General features: G+C 40.6%; 1 protein-coding gene across 1 annotated transcript in view; it reads right to left on the reverse strand.

The window, feature by feature from the left end:
* TDRD9 (tudor domain containing 9) overlaps positions 1-13,942 on the reverse strand; it is a 141,882-nt gene that overhangs the window by 22,705 nt on the left and 105,235 nt on the right. Inside the window, 7 exon segments of the mRNA XM_033191111.1 lie at positions 2,696-2,956; positions 3,489-3,578; positions 3,851-4,063; positions 4,938-5,049; positions 7,298-7,471; positions 11,431-11,531; positions 13,497-13,604. Of these exon segments, the coding sequence (XP_033047002.1) occupies positions 2,696-2,956; positions 3,489-3,578; positions 3,851-4,063; positions 4,938-5,049; positions 7,298-7,471; positions 11,431-11,531; positions 13,497-13,604 (1,059 nt within the window).

Genomic DNA, 13,942 nt, shown 5'->3' on the forward strand with positions numbered 1-13,942 from the left:
CTCCACCAAAAAACTTTTAGAGCTGATAAGCAAATTCAGAAAAGTTGCAGGATACAGAAATCAGTACACAAAAATCAGTAGCATTTCTAAACACCAATAACCAGCTAAAAAAGACATCAAGAAAGCAATCCCATTTACAATACCTACAAAAATAAAATAAAATACCTAGGAATATATTCAACCAAGGAGGTGAATGATCTCTATAATGAAAACTACAAAGTATCAATTAAAGCAATTGAAGAGGACACAAGAAAATGATAAGACATCCCATGTTTATGAGTTGGAAGAATTTATATTGTTAAAATGACTATACAATCCAAAGCAAGCTACAGATTCAACGCAATTCCAATCAATATACCAATGACATTCTTCAAAGAACTAGAAAAAAACAATCCTAAAGTTCATATGGAACCACAAAAGACCCCAAAAGCCAAGGCAATCCTGAGCAAAAAGAACAAAGCAAGAGACATCGCAGTACCTGACTTGGAAATACACTACAAAGCTATGGTAACCAAAACAGCATTATACAGGCATAAAAACAGACACACAGATGACCAATAGAACAGAATAGAGAACCCAGAAATAAAGCCATGCATTTACAGACAACCGATTTTCAACAAAGGCTCCAAGAACATTCACTGGGGAAAGGATACTCTTCAATAAATGGTGCTGGGAAAACTGGACATCTAAATGCAGAAGAATAAAACTAAGCCCCTATCTCTTGCCATATACAAAAATCAACTCACAATGGGTTAAAGACTTAAATGTAAGACCTAAAACCATAAAAACTACTAGAAGAAAACAAGGAGAAATACTCCTTACACTGATCTAGGCAAAGATTTTAGGGCCAAGACTTCAAAAGCAGAGGCAACAAAAATAGACAAATGGAACTACAGTACACTAAAAACCTTCTGCACAGTGAAGGAAACAATCAACAAAATTAAGAGACAACCTGTAGAATGGGAGAAAATACTTGCAAACTACTCATCTGACAAAGGAATAACATCCAGAATACACAAGGAACTCAAACAGCAAAAAAGCAAACAATCCAATTAAAAAGTGGGCAAAGGATCTGAACAGACATTTCTCAAAAGAAGACATACAAATAACCAACAAATATATGAAAAATGATCAACATCACTAATTATCAGGGAAATTCAAATCAAAACCATCATGAGAGATAGCATCTCAACCCAGTTAGAATGGCTATTATCAAAAAGACAAAAAGCAAATGCTGGTAAGGATGTTGAGAAAAGGGAACTCTTACACACTGTTGGTGGGAAGGTAAATTAACACAGTCTTTATTGAAAACAGTGTGAAGATTACTCAGAAAAACTAAAAACAGTACAAACATACAATCTGGCAGTCCCACTAATGGGTATTTATCCAAAGGAAAGGAAATCAGCACATCAGAGATACCTGTAACCCATGATTACTGCAGCACTGGTCACAAGAGTCAAGATACAGAACCAACCTAGGTGTCCGTCAACAGATCAATGGATACTGAAAATGCGGTATATACAAAATAAAATACCATTCAGCTACAAAAAAAAAACTCCTGTCATTCTTGGCAACATGGATGAGCCTGGAGGATGGTATGTTAAGTAAAATAAGCCAGGCACAGAAAGATAAATATGACATGTCCTCACTTATGCGTAAAAGCTTAAAAAAAAAAAAAAATTGAACTAATGGAAGTAGAGAGTAGGATTGTAGGTATTAGAGGCGTGGTAAGACAGGGGAAGGGGAGAATAGAGAGAAGTTGGTTAACAAACACAAAATTACAGCTGGATTGGAGGAACAGGTTCTTGTGTTCTGCAGCACTGTGGGATAAATATGGTTAACTATAAGGTATATTTTCAAAAAGCTAGGAGAAAGTTCTTGAATGTTTACAACACGAAGAAATAATGTCTGAGGTGACAGATTTGCTAATTACCCTCACTTGATCATTACACATTATATATACATACAAAATATGACTCTATATCCCATAAATATGTACAATGATTATGTGGCAACTAAAAAAGGGGGGAAAAGTGGCCTCTCAAACCTTCAGATCATGAAAAATAACTCTAACACTGACTTTGAAAAAATAGTTGAGACTCCGTCTCAAAAAAAAAAAAGAAAAAAGAAAAAATAGTTGAAAGAAGTTTTGAAATGCTTGAAATACCTGAAATATTTTATTAACTCCTTCCATTAGGGAGGTAGGTCTTGGAATCCATTTTTAAAACTCCCCACATATAGAACATTTTCAAATCTATCCTAAGAAGATAAAAAGCTGAATAGGAGGCAGGGTGCAGTGGCTCACACCTGTAATCCTAGTACTCTGGGAAGCTGAGGCAGGAGGATCCCTTAAGCCCAGGAGTTTGAGACCAACCTGGGCAACACAGGGAGACCCTGTCTCTACTAAAAAATATATTAAATAAATAAATAAATAAATTTAAAAAATAAAAAAGGTAAATAGACCAACAAATACAATACCCACCAACAAAAACAATATCCAGTCACCATAACTTAGTCTCAGAGAAATGTAGAAGACATTTAAATTGGCGCCGCCAGTCTTAACACAAGTACAGCACACCAAATGGTGAAAAGGAACACCGTCTGCCTCCTCCTATCTCAGGGTCCACAGAGAAGGAAAGCCCACCCCGTTCTCTCTCACACAAACGCGTGCTCCAGCAAGGGTGAAAGCACACACCTTGGACTCGTAGGACTCCTCCGTGAGCTCAGCATAGCCCTGCTGGATGAGGACATCTCTTATGTTGATGGCATCCTGGACCCCCGAGTACTGGTACACGTCCACGTGCAGGACGCTGTGCACCACAGAGAAGACCTTCACAAGGAGGGTGCAGCCGCTCACCAGAGAGGCGAACCACTGGCTGGCCCCGTCACTCCAGTGATCGCCACAAACAAGAGACTTTGCCGATGGTCTCATTTTGCAAATCTTAAATTCCAAAGCCTACAAGGACGGAAGGGCACAGCTCAAACAGCTTTACAAATAAGCAAAACACTCATCCCAAATACCACTGAAAACAGATCTTGTTCATGTCTCTTCAATGGCATTCTCGTAAAAGTCCCAATAAAAGTGATGTTGGGGTAGTCAGAATTTCCTAAAGAAACTTGGTTATGCTTTTTAACAACAATAAGAAACATTTAGAATAATTTTTAGATTGTCTTCACACTGATGGTAAGGGGCATATATGACTATGTCTCCAGCCTACCTAAAAAGTCTGTCTGATTTCAACATAACCAGAAAACTTAGAAACAGTATTAGAAGATACTACTGGATTAAAACAACTTTTTTGCTAACTCTGAAACCTTTCATATATTTTTGGAAGAGCAGAAACCAAATTTGGCTATTGTGACAAAACAAGTCCCTTCCCCGTCCTGGGCCTTGGCTCCCCTAGCTGTAAGCCGAGGCAGGGCACCACATGACCCAGGAATCCTGTCTAGCATTCAGCATTCATTCCCTAGAGTCTTCTCTATCTTACCTGGAAAGGAAGTTCAAGAAATTGACAGGGAATCTCCATCAAAAGATGTAGATCTACATGAGACCTATTGCCATAATCTACAAAGAATACCTAGAATATAAAGCAAGTATACACTTTAACATGGGGTCAAACACAATGCCATACCTGAGCAATAGCAATGCAGCAGTCTGCTCTAATCCTATAATTACAGAATTATTAGAGTGACCTGAGCTTAAATCCACATATCATTGAGGGAAACAGACTACTTTGCTAACTGCAATTATTTTAACTTTAATTTCCACCTATAATTATAAAAGATATTTGATAAACTGCTGTATGTCTGTCTCATTTCCCTACCAGTGACTTATTATAGAAAAACCTACCTCAGCAGAATTTCCAGAAACATAAAGGACTTGAGCTCTAAAGTAGCGTTGTTTACCAAAATCAGCAAAAGGTGCCAGACAGACCAAGTCTGGATGTGGGTGAGTGGGCAAGGGCATCAGCGTCAGCTGGTTGATTTCAGCAGTAAGCTTTTTCAGAATCTCTGAGTTTTTTTCATCAATCCTATATCCCCAAAAGTGTCCCACTTCAACCACCTAAAAAGGAAAAGGAGCAGCAGAGATCAAATCTAGAAAGGACTTTCGTAAGGAGGAAAATGAGCTTGAATCACAGGGCTGACACCCTGTGCTGCACATCCCACCAGCATAATCCTCGGAACATAAGTATTCTACAGGTTTCTGACAGGTGTTTATGAGACAAAAAGAGGGGGTCCCCTGGTGAACTAAGGTAAGGAAATGTGTAGAATATATCCTTTTCTTGGCCGTACAAGACTCATTCTTACATAAATAAAGGTTCTGAGGTCATATAATCATTTCGGCCGGGCACAGTGGCTCACATCTGTAATCCCAGCACTTTGGGAACTGAGGCAGGCAGATCACTTGAGGACAGGAGTTCGAGACCAGCCTGGCCAATGTGGTGAAACCCCATCTCTACTAAAAGCACAAAAATTACCCGGGCATGGTGGCACACACCTGTAATCCCAGCTACTCAGGAGGCTGAGGCAGGGGAATCGCTTGAACCCAGAAGGCAGAGATTGCAGTGAACGGAAATCGTGCCACTGTACTCCAGCCTGGGCAACACAGCAAGACTTTGTCTCAAAAATATACACACTTTTTTTTTCCTCTAACATATATCTTGTCACATCTGATTTATTGCAGCATTTTAAATCTACTTGATATTTTAAAAATTAACTTTGATTCTAGAATAAGTATGTTTCAATTTCCATTTTAGCCATATTTCAATTTAACAAGTACAGTGATAATTCAAGCTCACCCACATTAACAAGATTATCAAGGTGCACGAGTGTTCTCTCTCTGTGTGTGTGTGGGGGGGGGGGTGTGTAAACTTCCTATATACAACATAATGATTTTAGATTAAGAAGAAGGAAAAGCTCAATTACTTCATCCTTACCTCTGTGACATCAATAGTTAGAAGGAGATCTGTAACTGTCTGGGACCTGTCTGATGTGTTAAATGAGACTTGCATAGGATCTACCATCTGCTTCTGGAAGTCCACATTCACCCTACATAATATGAATTTTTAATAAAATAAAAATCAAGTTTTAGAAAGAAAACACATTTACATAAGTGAAATTATCACTCGAACTATTCTAATATTTCTACAAGAAAAGAACACTTCAGTAAAATACCTAAGCCAGAGATGACAAATTTGATTTCATCTCAAACATGAATTTCTGCTGGCTTTTTGAAGGGCTCTGGAAGGGGTACATACCCCAACAATTATATACTACCCTCCAGGGTAGTATATAGGCCAAGACTATCAGAGAATATCTACTTTCAAGGTATTATCAAGATAAATAGATAAATTATTAAATTTAGACTTTCAAGGTCTGAGATAAATTCTAAATCTCAGACCTACAGTGTTTCCTGACTTGTGTTTTCAAATGTGCACCCTGACCTTTAGAAAACTATAAGAATCCATGCTTGGCTCAATGCTGTGTTAGAAAACACACACACATGATTTTCCAATAAACCCCCAAAATATCATTTTCCCTTAAAAGCAATAAGATAGTAAATGGTAAACTTCTGAATATAAAAGACAAATTTGACAGAAAATAAAAATTTCCTTTCCTAATACTTTATTCTAAAATGAAGAGAAAGAATTACAAGAAAGATCTTGATCCAACTCTTTTCCTGATCTCCAGACCCATTTTCAATGAGTGACTCAGGCAATGAGTGACTCCCCAGCGTTCAATGACAAAAATAAGCAAAGTCTGACCTCACTAGAGCAGGACAGGTCTTCTCTATATGAAGGACTGAACCCACTACATTCCCAAACTCTCAGAAACCAAAAGTCACACACTGGATGAAACCAGACGGAACAGATTTCCCTTCCTCCACCAACTCCTCAGATTCCTGTTAAATTCCTCCCAAAACTGAAAACTCTACAATTAAGAAATAATAAATGAGACTTCCCACATATGTGACTATGGGGATATGGCCAAAAGGCAAGCAGTCTGTCACAAATACCATGGGTGACTCAGTTTGGTCCAAGAGAAGATCCACCAGGGTGATGCCAGCTGCATGCAGCAAGTGCCCCTGCCCTGGGCTGACCAGCCCTACAGACAGCCGTATCCCTGAACTACTCTCTGGGTAGGAGTGAAAAATGCTATTTGGCAAGGAAGGGCAGCTTATTCTGGTAAGCAACTAGGTGCTCCCAGCTGCATCTCCATTATGTCCCACGGATTGCTGTGTTGAAGACAAAGAATATTCCACAATATTTAAAAAGAGAATTTGCAAAACAAAACGCATAATCCTATCCAGGAAGAAAGGAAATGAACGTTAGATTTAATCCCTACTATTTAACTAAAAATTACATAAATGGTATCACTCAATCCTCTCAACCGCCTTGCACCATAGGTATCATTTCTTTTTTTTTTTTTTTTTTTTTTTTTGAGACTGAGTCTCGCTCTGTTGCCCAGGGAGGAGTGCAGTGGCGTGATCTCAGCTCACTGTAACCTCTGCCTCCCAGGTTTAAGTGGTTCTCCTGCCTCAGCCTACTGCGTAGCTGGGATTACAGGTGTCTGCCACCATGCCCGGCTAATTTTTTTGTATTTTTAATAGAGATGGGGTTTCACCATGTTGGCCAGGCTGGTTTTGAACTCCTGACCTCAAGTGATCCTCCCGCCTCGGCCTCCCAAAGTGCAAGGATTACAGGCATGAGCCATCTCACCCGGCCGGTATCATTTCTATTAAACAGAAAAAAAACTCAGGTTCAGAGAGGTTAGGTAATGTGCCCAAGTGCACAGAGTGAGGAGATGACACAACCAGGATTCAACGGCAGGTCCACACGACCACAAAGCCAGTGCTTGTTTGTTTGTTTATTTATTTACTTATTTATTTATTTATTTATTTTAAGACAGTATATTGTTCTGTCACCCAGGCTGGAGTGCAGTGGTGTGATCTCGGCTGACTGTAACCTCCACCTCCCGGGTTCGAGCAAGTCTCCTGCCTCAGCCTCCCGAGTAGGTGGGATTACAGGTGTGTGCCACCAAGCCCGGCTAATTTTTGTATTTTCAGTACAGACAGGGTTTCACCATGTTGTCAAGGCTGGTCCCAAACTCCTGGCCTCAAGTGATCCACCTGCCTTGGCCTCCCAAAGTGCTGGGATTAGAGGTGAGCCACAGCACCCAGCCAAGCCAGTGCTTTTAACATAAGCTGAAGCAAGGTCAGATCAATAGTCATTTAAAACCAGTATCTGAATATGTGAAAGCAGGTAGAGCATGTCTGCCACCTCCCTCCTGAAAATACCTTGTGTTCCTGAGCTTTGAGACATTCATGCCTTGCACCTTCCCTTCAATTTCCTCTGCAGAATGAACGTTGAGTTCAAGTGAAACTTTTAGTTGAGACATCTTAATTGCCATATACACGGCAGGAAGGGTTTTAAATCTCTCTGTTGGATTTCGTGAGAATTCCACAAAGGCTCTGTTCCACAAATGTAAATTTAAAAATAAATTTATCAGGCATCTGATTAAAAAGTACATATTCATTTCTCTCAAGATTAGACAGAAATTCTGTCACATCTCTCCTCAAAATGCCAGTAACTCTTCAATCTATAATTCATCAATAACATGTATTAATTTCTCCAATGGAAAATTGTTAATTTAAGAGAAATAAAAGTTATAATGACATGTCATTAAACCAAAACCAAGTATCATCCTTGTATAATATAATGCAGAATAAAGACTAAAGTCACATGCAATTTGGGGCAAAAAAATCTTACTTCATAATTACTTTCATAATTGCAAAATAATTTTCATGATTACAATAGAATGTCTTTTTTACTATCATAAAATAAAACAGACACAGAAAACCACACAAATGTATAGCTCAGTGATCTTTGTAATTCCCCTTCCAAAAAAACCATGAAATCATTTTTTCTTTAATTTTTTTTTTTTTTGAGATGGAGTCTCACTCTGTCACCAGTGCAGGGGTGTCATCTCAGCTCACTGCAACCTCCACCTCCCAGATTCAAGAGATTCCCCTGCTTCAGCCTCCCGAGTAGCTGGGACTACATGTGTATGCCATCATGCCCAGCTAATTTTTGTATTTTTAGTAGAGATGGGATTTCACCCTGTTGGCCAGGATGGTTTCTATCTCCTGACCTCATGATCTGCCCATCTCGGCCTCCCAAAGTGCTGGGATTACAGGTGTGAGTCACAGCGCCTGGGCTGAAACCATTAAATTTATTGCCAAGTGACATGGTTTAGATCTGTGTCCCTGCCCAAATCTCATGTAGAATTGTAATCCCCAGTATTGGAGGAGGGGCCTGGTTGGAGGTGACCGGATCACGGGCGCAATTTCCCCCTTGCTGTTCTTGTGCTAGTGAGTTCTCACGAGATCTGGTTGTTTAAAAGTATGCACCACCTTCCCCTTTGCTCTCTTTCTTTCGCTCCAGCCATGGAAGACGTGCCAGCTTCCCCTTCACATTTCACCATGATTGTAAGTTTCCTGAGGCCTCCCCAGAAGCAGCAGCCTACACAGCCTGCAGAACCATGAGCCAATTAAAACTCTTTTCTTTATAAATTACCCAGTTTCAGGTATTTCTTTACAGCACTGCGAGAACAGAATAAAACACCAAGTAATGTTGATAAATGCCCTCCCTTACCCCAGCCCATATTTCAGTGTCCCATTCCAGCCCCCTCTCTGAGGCAAGAGCAGCAGGCATAGAGCAAAAGGTGCCTGCTGGACGTACCAGGCAGAAAGAAGACAGCATCAAGTTTACCTTGCTATGCATGCACATTCTAATGCCCCTGGGTTCCCACATCCTCACAGAGCCCCACAAACAGACCTGGGACCCTTCCTCTACTATAAAAATCATCCTGTAGGGAGCTCTCTCCTGGAAATGTACACCTTGAGCAGTTTGGAAAGACGCCCAGCAAGGGAGGTGTGTGGAGTAGGTACATGAATGGACCCTGATTCACTCCGCCCTCCTCTGCCCTCCTTCATGCCCCATCCTCTTCACTCATAAATGCATGCATTTTCCTTCCACCCACCCCCTGATTCATGCACTTCTGCTTTATCTCCCTTCTTCAGAGTCTCTCCTAAGATTCTGTAGAAGTAATTTTGAACTCCAGACCTCAGCATCTACTCCTCGAAGCTCCATCCTCCCCAGCTTCCAGGCTGGAAAGCCAGATGCTCTTGGGCTCCTCTCTCTTCTTTGCCCTCCACATGCAATGACCAGCCAAATCTAAGACATCCTCCTTCCCATCTGTTGGCTCCTTTCCACGTCAAACACCACCATACTGGCTCCACATCTCAGTACCTCCGCTCTGGACTACTGCAAAGACTCCAGGCCGGCCTCCTCTTCTCTTGTCTTGACCTTCCGCTTATCCCTAAGTTCCATAAAACATGGTTCTGGACAGAACACTCAGAAGTCTCCAAGTGCCCACCTAGTCACGTTCACACTCATCGATCTGCCAAAAGACTGTCCCAAAGTCAGCGTCTGACCTCCTCACAACAGACTCCATCTGACATGGAGCAGCTCCGCCCAAATGGCTGCCAGCTATGTGTGCACAGTCTCAGCTTTCCACCATCAAGATCAGCTCATGCCTGCCTCCTGCTGGAAAACCACCCTGACCCTGTGGCACCACCTCTGCAGTGGACACTGCACCAGCCCGAGGCCTCACAACCCTCCAACGTCCACCCGAGGAAGTCTCAAATTAATGTTACTGCTCTGATATTGGGCCTCAGATAGAATGTCTTCTTCTAACCTTCTGGGCCTCTCCCATGACTTCTCACAGCAGGCAAATGTCTGTGAAACTAATTTGACTCTCCACTCCTACCACAAAGTTGAAAGCTTCTTATGGGAGAACATGATATGCCCAGGTACTACCTGTGCCCATCTGCCTGCCCATGCACCCTTGGTACCTCACAGAGTCTATACAAAGTCACCCCTGCTCTATGCCAAAAGAAATACAGTTCTTATTCTTTTAATCATTGTATCTTCCTTTGCTTTAAATACTTGAATCCTAAGAAATGGTACTGGTATAACCAGAAAGAATACTGTTACTTCCCCCAAAAAATTGGTATGACATTTGTATTACGACTAGAGAGCTGGAAATGTGAGGAATGTAAAAGCTATAAACACCTATAAAAAAGGTTCCAGGCAATGGGAGGCAGAGGTTGCAGTTAGCCAAGATTGTGCCACTGCACTCCAGCCTGATGACAGAGCGAGACTCCGTCTCAAAAATAAATAAATAAAAATAAGAAAACAAAACAAAACAAAAAGTCCCAGGCAAGAACAGGAAACAAACACAGAACCCAATCTGGTCATAAAGATGAGTGAACAAAAATGCTGCAATCTCATGGGAGCCAAGACTTCTGACCCTCAAATCGGTCAAAGGAACATTCACGCAGAACTGGAACCTCACCCAGGTAAGCGGACGGACAATATTCAGGAATTAGTTTAGCTGTGTGATTCCAGCTTTAAGTAAGCTACTTTATATATGTGGCTTACTATCTTACTATAATTTACATCAGAATATTTAAGAAAAGTTCAGACACTACAAGTTTAATTCATTAATTCTCTAAGTTGTTAAAAGCACTTAGGAAGGTTTTGCTTGTTAGGGAGTTGGACATTTGCCTCATGAGGCACTTACAGTCCTACAAAGAAAATCAATATGTTAATCATAGAAATGGAACTTAAAATGCTGGAGGGAATTACCCCAAATTGAAAATGGACTTAATGTTCAACTTGAGTGAATTGGACATTAAAGAAAAAATGTTTGTTCTTATTTACAAAGCTTTGTCAAGTTAAATAAAAATTTATCAACATTCATAGAACACTGGAAAAAATTTCTAACTTTAAAAATTAAAAATCATACTTTAGGTTTTTTGGTACATAAACATTTCCTGTTAGAAATAAAAACTGAGTGATACTCCAAAACACACCATTTGCTCCTTACATGCAGTAAGTAGAGCCAAATTGAGTTTTTACAATGTTTGCCTTCCAAAAATACTCAAAACATATCTGCTTTAGACAACTATAAGCAGATACACTCTATTCTGGAGCATCTTCATGGCCCACAAAATAACTCTTACTAATGACTCACTGAGAAAATCTGAGGACAAGTGCTTGAAAAAGAGAAGATCACTTTAGGATAATCCGCCTTAGCATCACACTGAGTTACTGAGCCTTCTTGGAGTGACCACGGTTGACTGCTAACCAGCAGCTTAGTTCCTTTAGGAGGTCACTTAGCAGAAAGAGAAGATAAATTGCATCTGACCATAAGATAAACTAAAACTACATTTTGAAAGCCAATTGCAGCAGCCCATAGGAGGACCCATTTCCATGGGCACTCAGTTTTAAGAATCAGCATCTGGAAACATTTGAATCTTTATGCCTCTTTCATAATTGCAGTTGATTACAAAAATATACTTACTTTGCACCATCAAATACAATGGATTTGACTTGACCACACTGTCTAAAGAGAGACTGTAGCTGTTTATAGTAAAGAAATCCATAGGGAGGAATGTGCTTCAACTGTAAAATATAATACAAAATCAGAGCAGATTACTAGAGCTAACAAAATAGTTTCAACATTCACAAGCCCAAAACTGATGTAAACGGTTTTAGTTTCTAAAAACACAGTTTGCTATCTTTAACCATAATATATGAACTTTACATATCAGTGCATTTAATGACTTTCAAATTCTAAGTTCTATAATAAATATGTTAAATAAAGGCTAATTCTACCCCTGTTAAAATGGTGTAAGTCTAATAAAGCAAAATTAAGATTTGTTTACTTCTGTTTTCCCTTAAAATAATCAAGCTTACTAAACACTTCTTTTTAAAACATATTTCTACATAAGGAATCACGGGAATGTAAACTTTAAAGGAAAATGTCTAACTAATGAGAGAAGTGCGTATTTCCTCATCACCACAGTGGAAGGACCAAATAGCACATGATTAAACTGGCATTGATCTTTAATGTATAAACTCTCAAGGCACCACGCTGGGTTTCTGCAAAGCACTCCATACTTTCCTCTGGACCAGGGCAACTCCTGTGCCAGCCCAGCTCTGCACAGGGCTCCGTGACAGAAGGCACATAAGTGAAGGCATCCAGTTAGATCCTGTCTCCTCACTCCCTGAATCCGCATGTCTCCTTAGGCAGGTTATGGAGTTGCCCTGAGACCCAACTGCCACATCATGAAATGAGAATGGCATGAGAAATCCCCAACTCAAAGGGTGGAGTGAGGCTCAGAGAAGAATAAAAAGTACCTAACACACAGTCTCTCAAGTGCTAAGTAAAGCTAGCTATTACATAGCTTTTAAGATATACACACTAGGTGATTTTGGGCCCCCAGACTAGGTTCCCAGTGCTGGAGGGATGCAGGCAGAGCTGCTGAACCTTGAGGGAGAGTCCTATAGAACCCTTCCCGCTGCGCACAGCTGAGGGAAGAAAACCACAAAGGGGCAGAGGGGTGAGAGAGGAAGCCAAGCAAAGGGCTTAGTCAAACCTGACGGCCAGCAAGAGTACAGGTGCCGATCAAATGATTCTCAGTAGCCATAAAAAACTAACGACTTCCTTTTACAGTCCCTTCCACAGGTATCAAGTGTATCTCAGCTGGCTCTCTCATCTCCAGCATGAGCACCAGCTCCTTTTGGTGCTCATCAAAGACCTCCAATTGTAATCTCAAGTCATCTGCGCCCTTTCCTTACGAGCTATTTATGTCTTCAGGATTAACAGCTGTGGTATAACAATAACCAGGATAAAAGCTGGCAATGACAGAGCGCTTATGATATGACACGAAGGAACTTCAAGTGCTTCTCACCCCGCCTTATCAGATAGAGGCACATACTGGAACCAAGTAATCCGAAACAGTCCAGTCTCAGATGCTTTCTTCCAGTGTGATTCTCCCTGCTGCTGGGCTTTAAACAACTGGGTTGCAAACATTGATTCAATGGTCAGGGTCTATGGCTGATCATTAGAAATGCCCAAAGTACACACTACTTGAATGCTGATTTCTAGGGCATACTTTCTAGCTCAGATCTCGTAGGGCCCTCAGATCTGAATTTCAACAAATATAAAAAAAAAAAATAAGCACTCTCTAGGTGGTTCTGTTTGGCATCCAGGTTGGGGGATCACTGGCTTAAGCCACAGCACTCAGCTGCCAATCAATAACATTTTATTCTGTATGAAATGAAGTTGTGAATTAAGAAAATGTTCTTAAACTTATAAGTGCCTTAAATCCTTCAAAATAGCACATGATCAAATCAGCATTGACCTTGAACGTATAAACTCTCAAGGCTTCCTTATAAGGCCAGGTCTGTAAAGGGAGGCAAGAGACTGAGGGACAAGTAGATGTACCTGAAAAGGCCAAACAAGCCTAATATTCACTCCAGGGGAAAATTCACTTACAACTCACAAAAACAGAAACAATTAGAGAACAAAAACGTTCTGCCTGACCACACCCCAGGGAGGGCACGCCTGCCCCCAGCACCTACCCCTACAGTTGTCTTGGGGTCCTTGCCAGCCAGCTCCCTCACTGCCATCTCCTCATCAGGCTGTCCAAAAGTAAAGTAATTTGGATAGAAAGCACCTGCCAATACAACCTGGAAAAGAAGTTTATTTTCATGAAGTAACAGCATTGTTTTATCAGTTATTCTCACCCATATACTAATCTCAACCCAGCATGATATGACATCTACAAATGTAAAAGACTGTTATCGTTTGTATAGAAAACTAGACCTTTCACCAACCAAGCAGAAAGTCACAATTCTGGTACTTTCATCTAACAGACACACTAAAAAAGAAACACTTTTTTCACCTAACAGAAACATCTTTCTTCAAAAGAGCTTAAGTACTTCTCAGAATGAGGCTTGGGAAACAGTGGCAAGTTGAACAAGGACACAAACCCTCCTACATACAAAGCCCCAGGGTTGGGTAACTT

Source organism: Trachypithecus francoisi, unplaced genomic scaffold (genome assembly GCF_009764315.1).
Source record: "Trachypithecus francoisi isolate TF-2019V2 unplaced genomic scaffold, Tfra_2.0 Lachesis_group3, whole genome shotgun sequence".
In the NCBI taxonomy this organism is placed as follows: Eukaryota; Metazoa; Chordata; class Mammalia; order Primates; family Cercopithecidae; genus Trachypithecus; species Trachypithecus francoisi.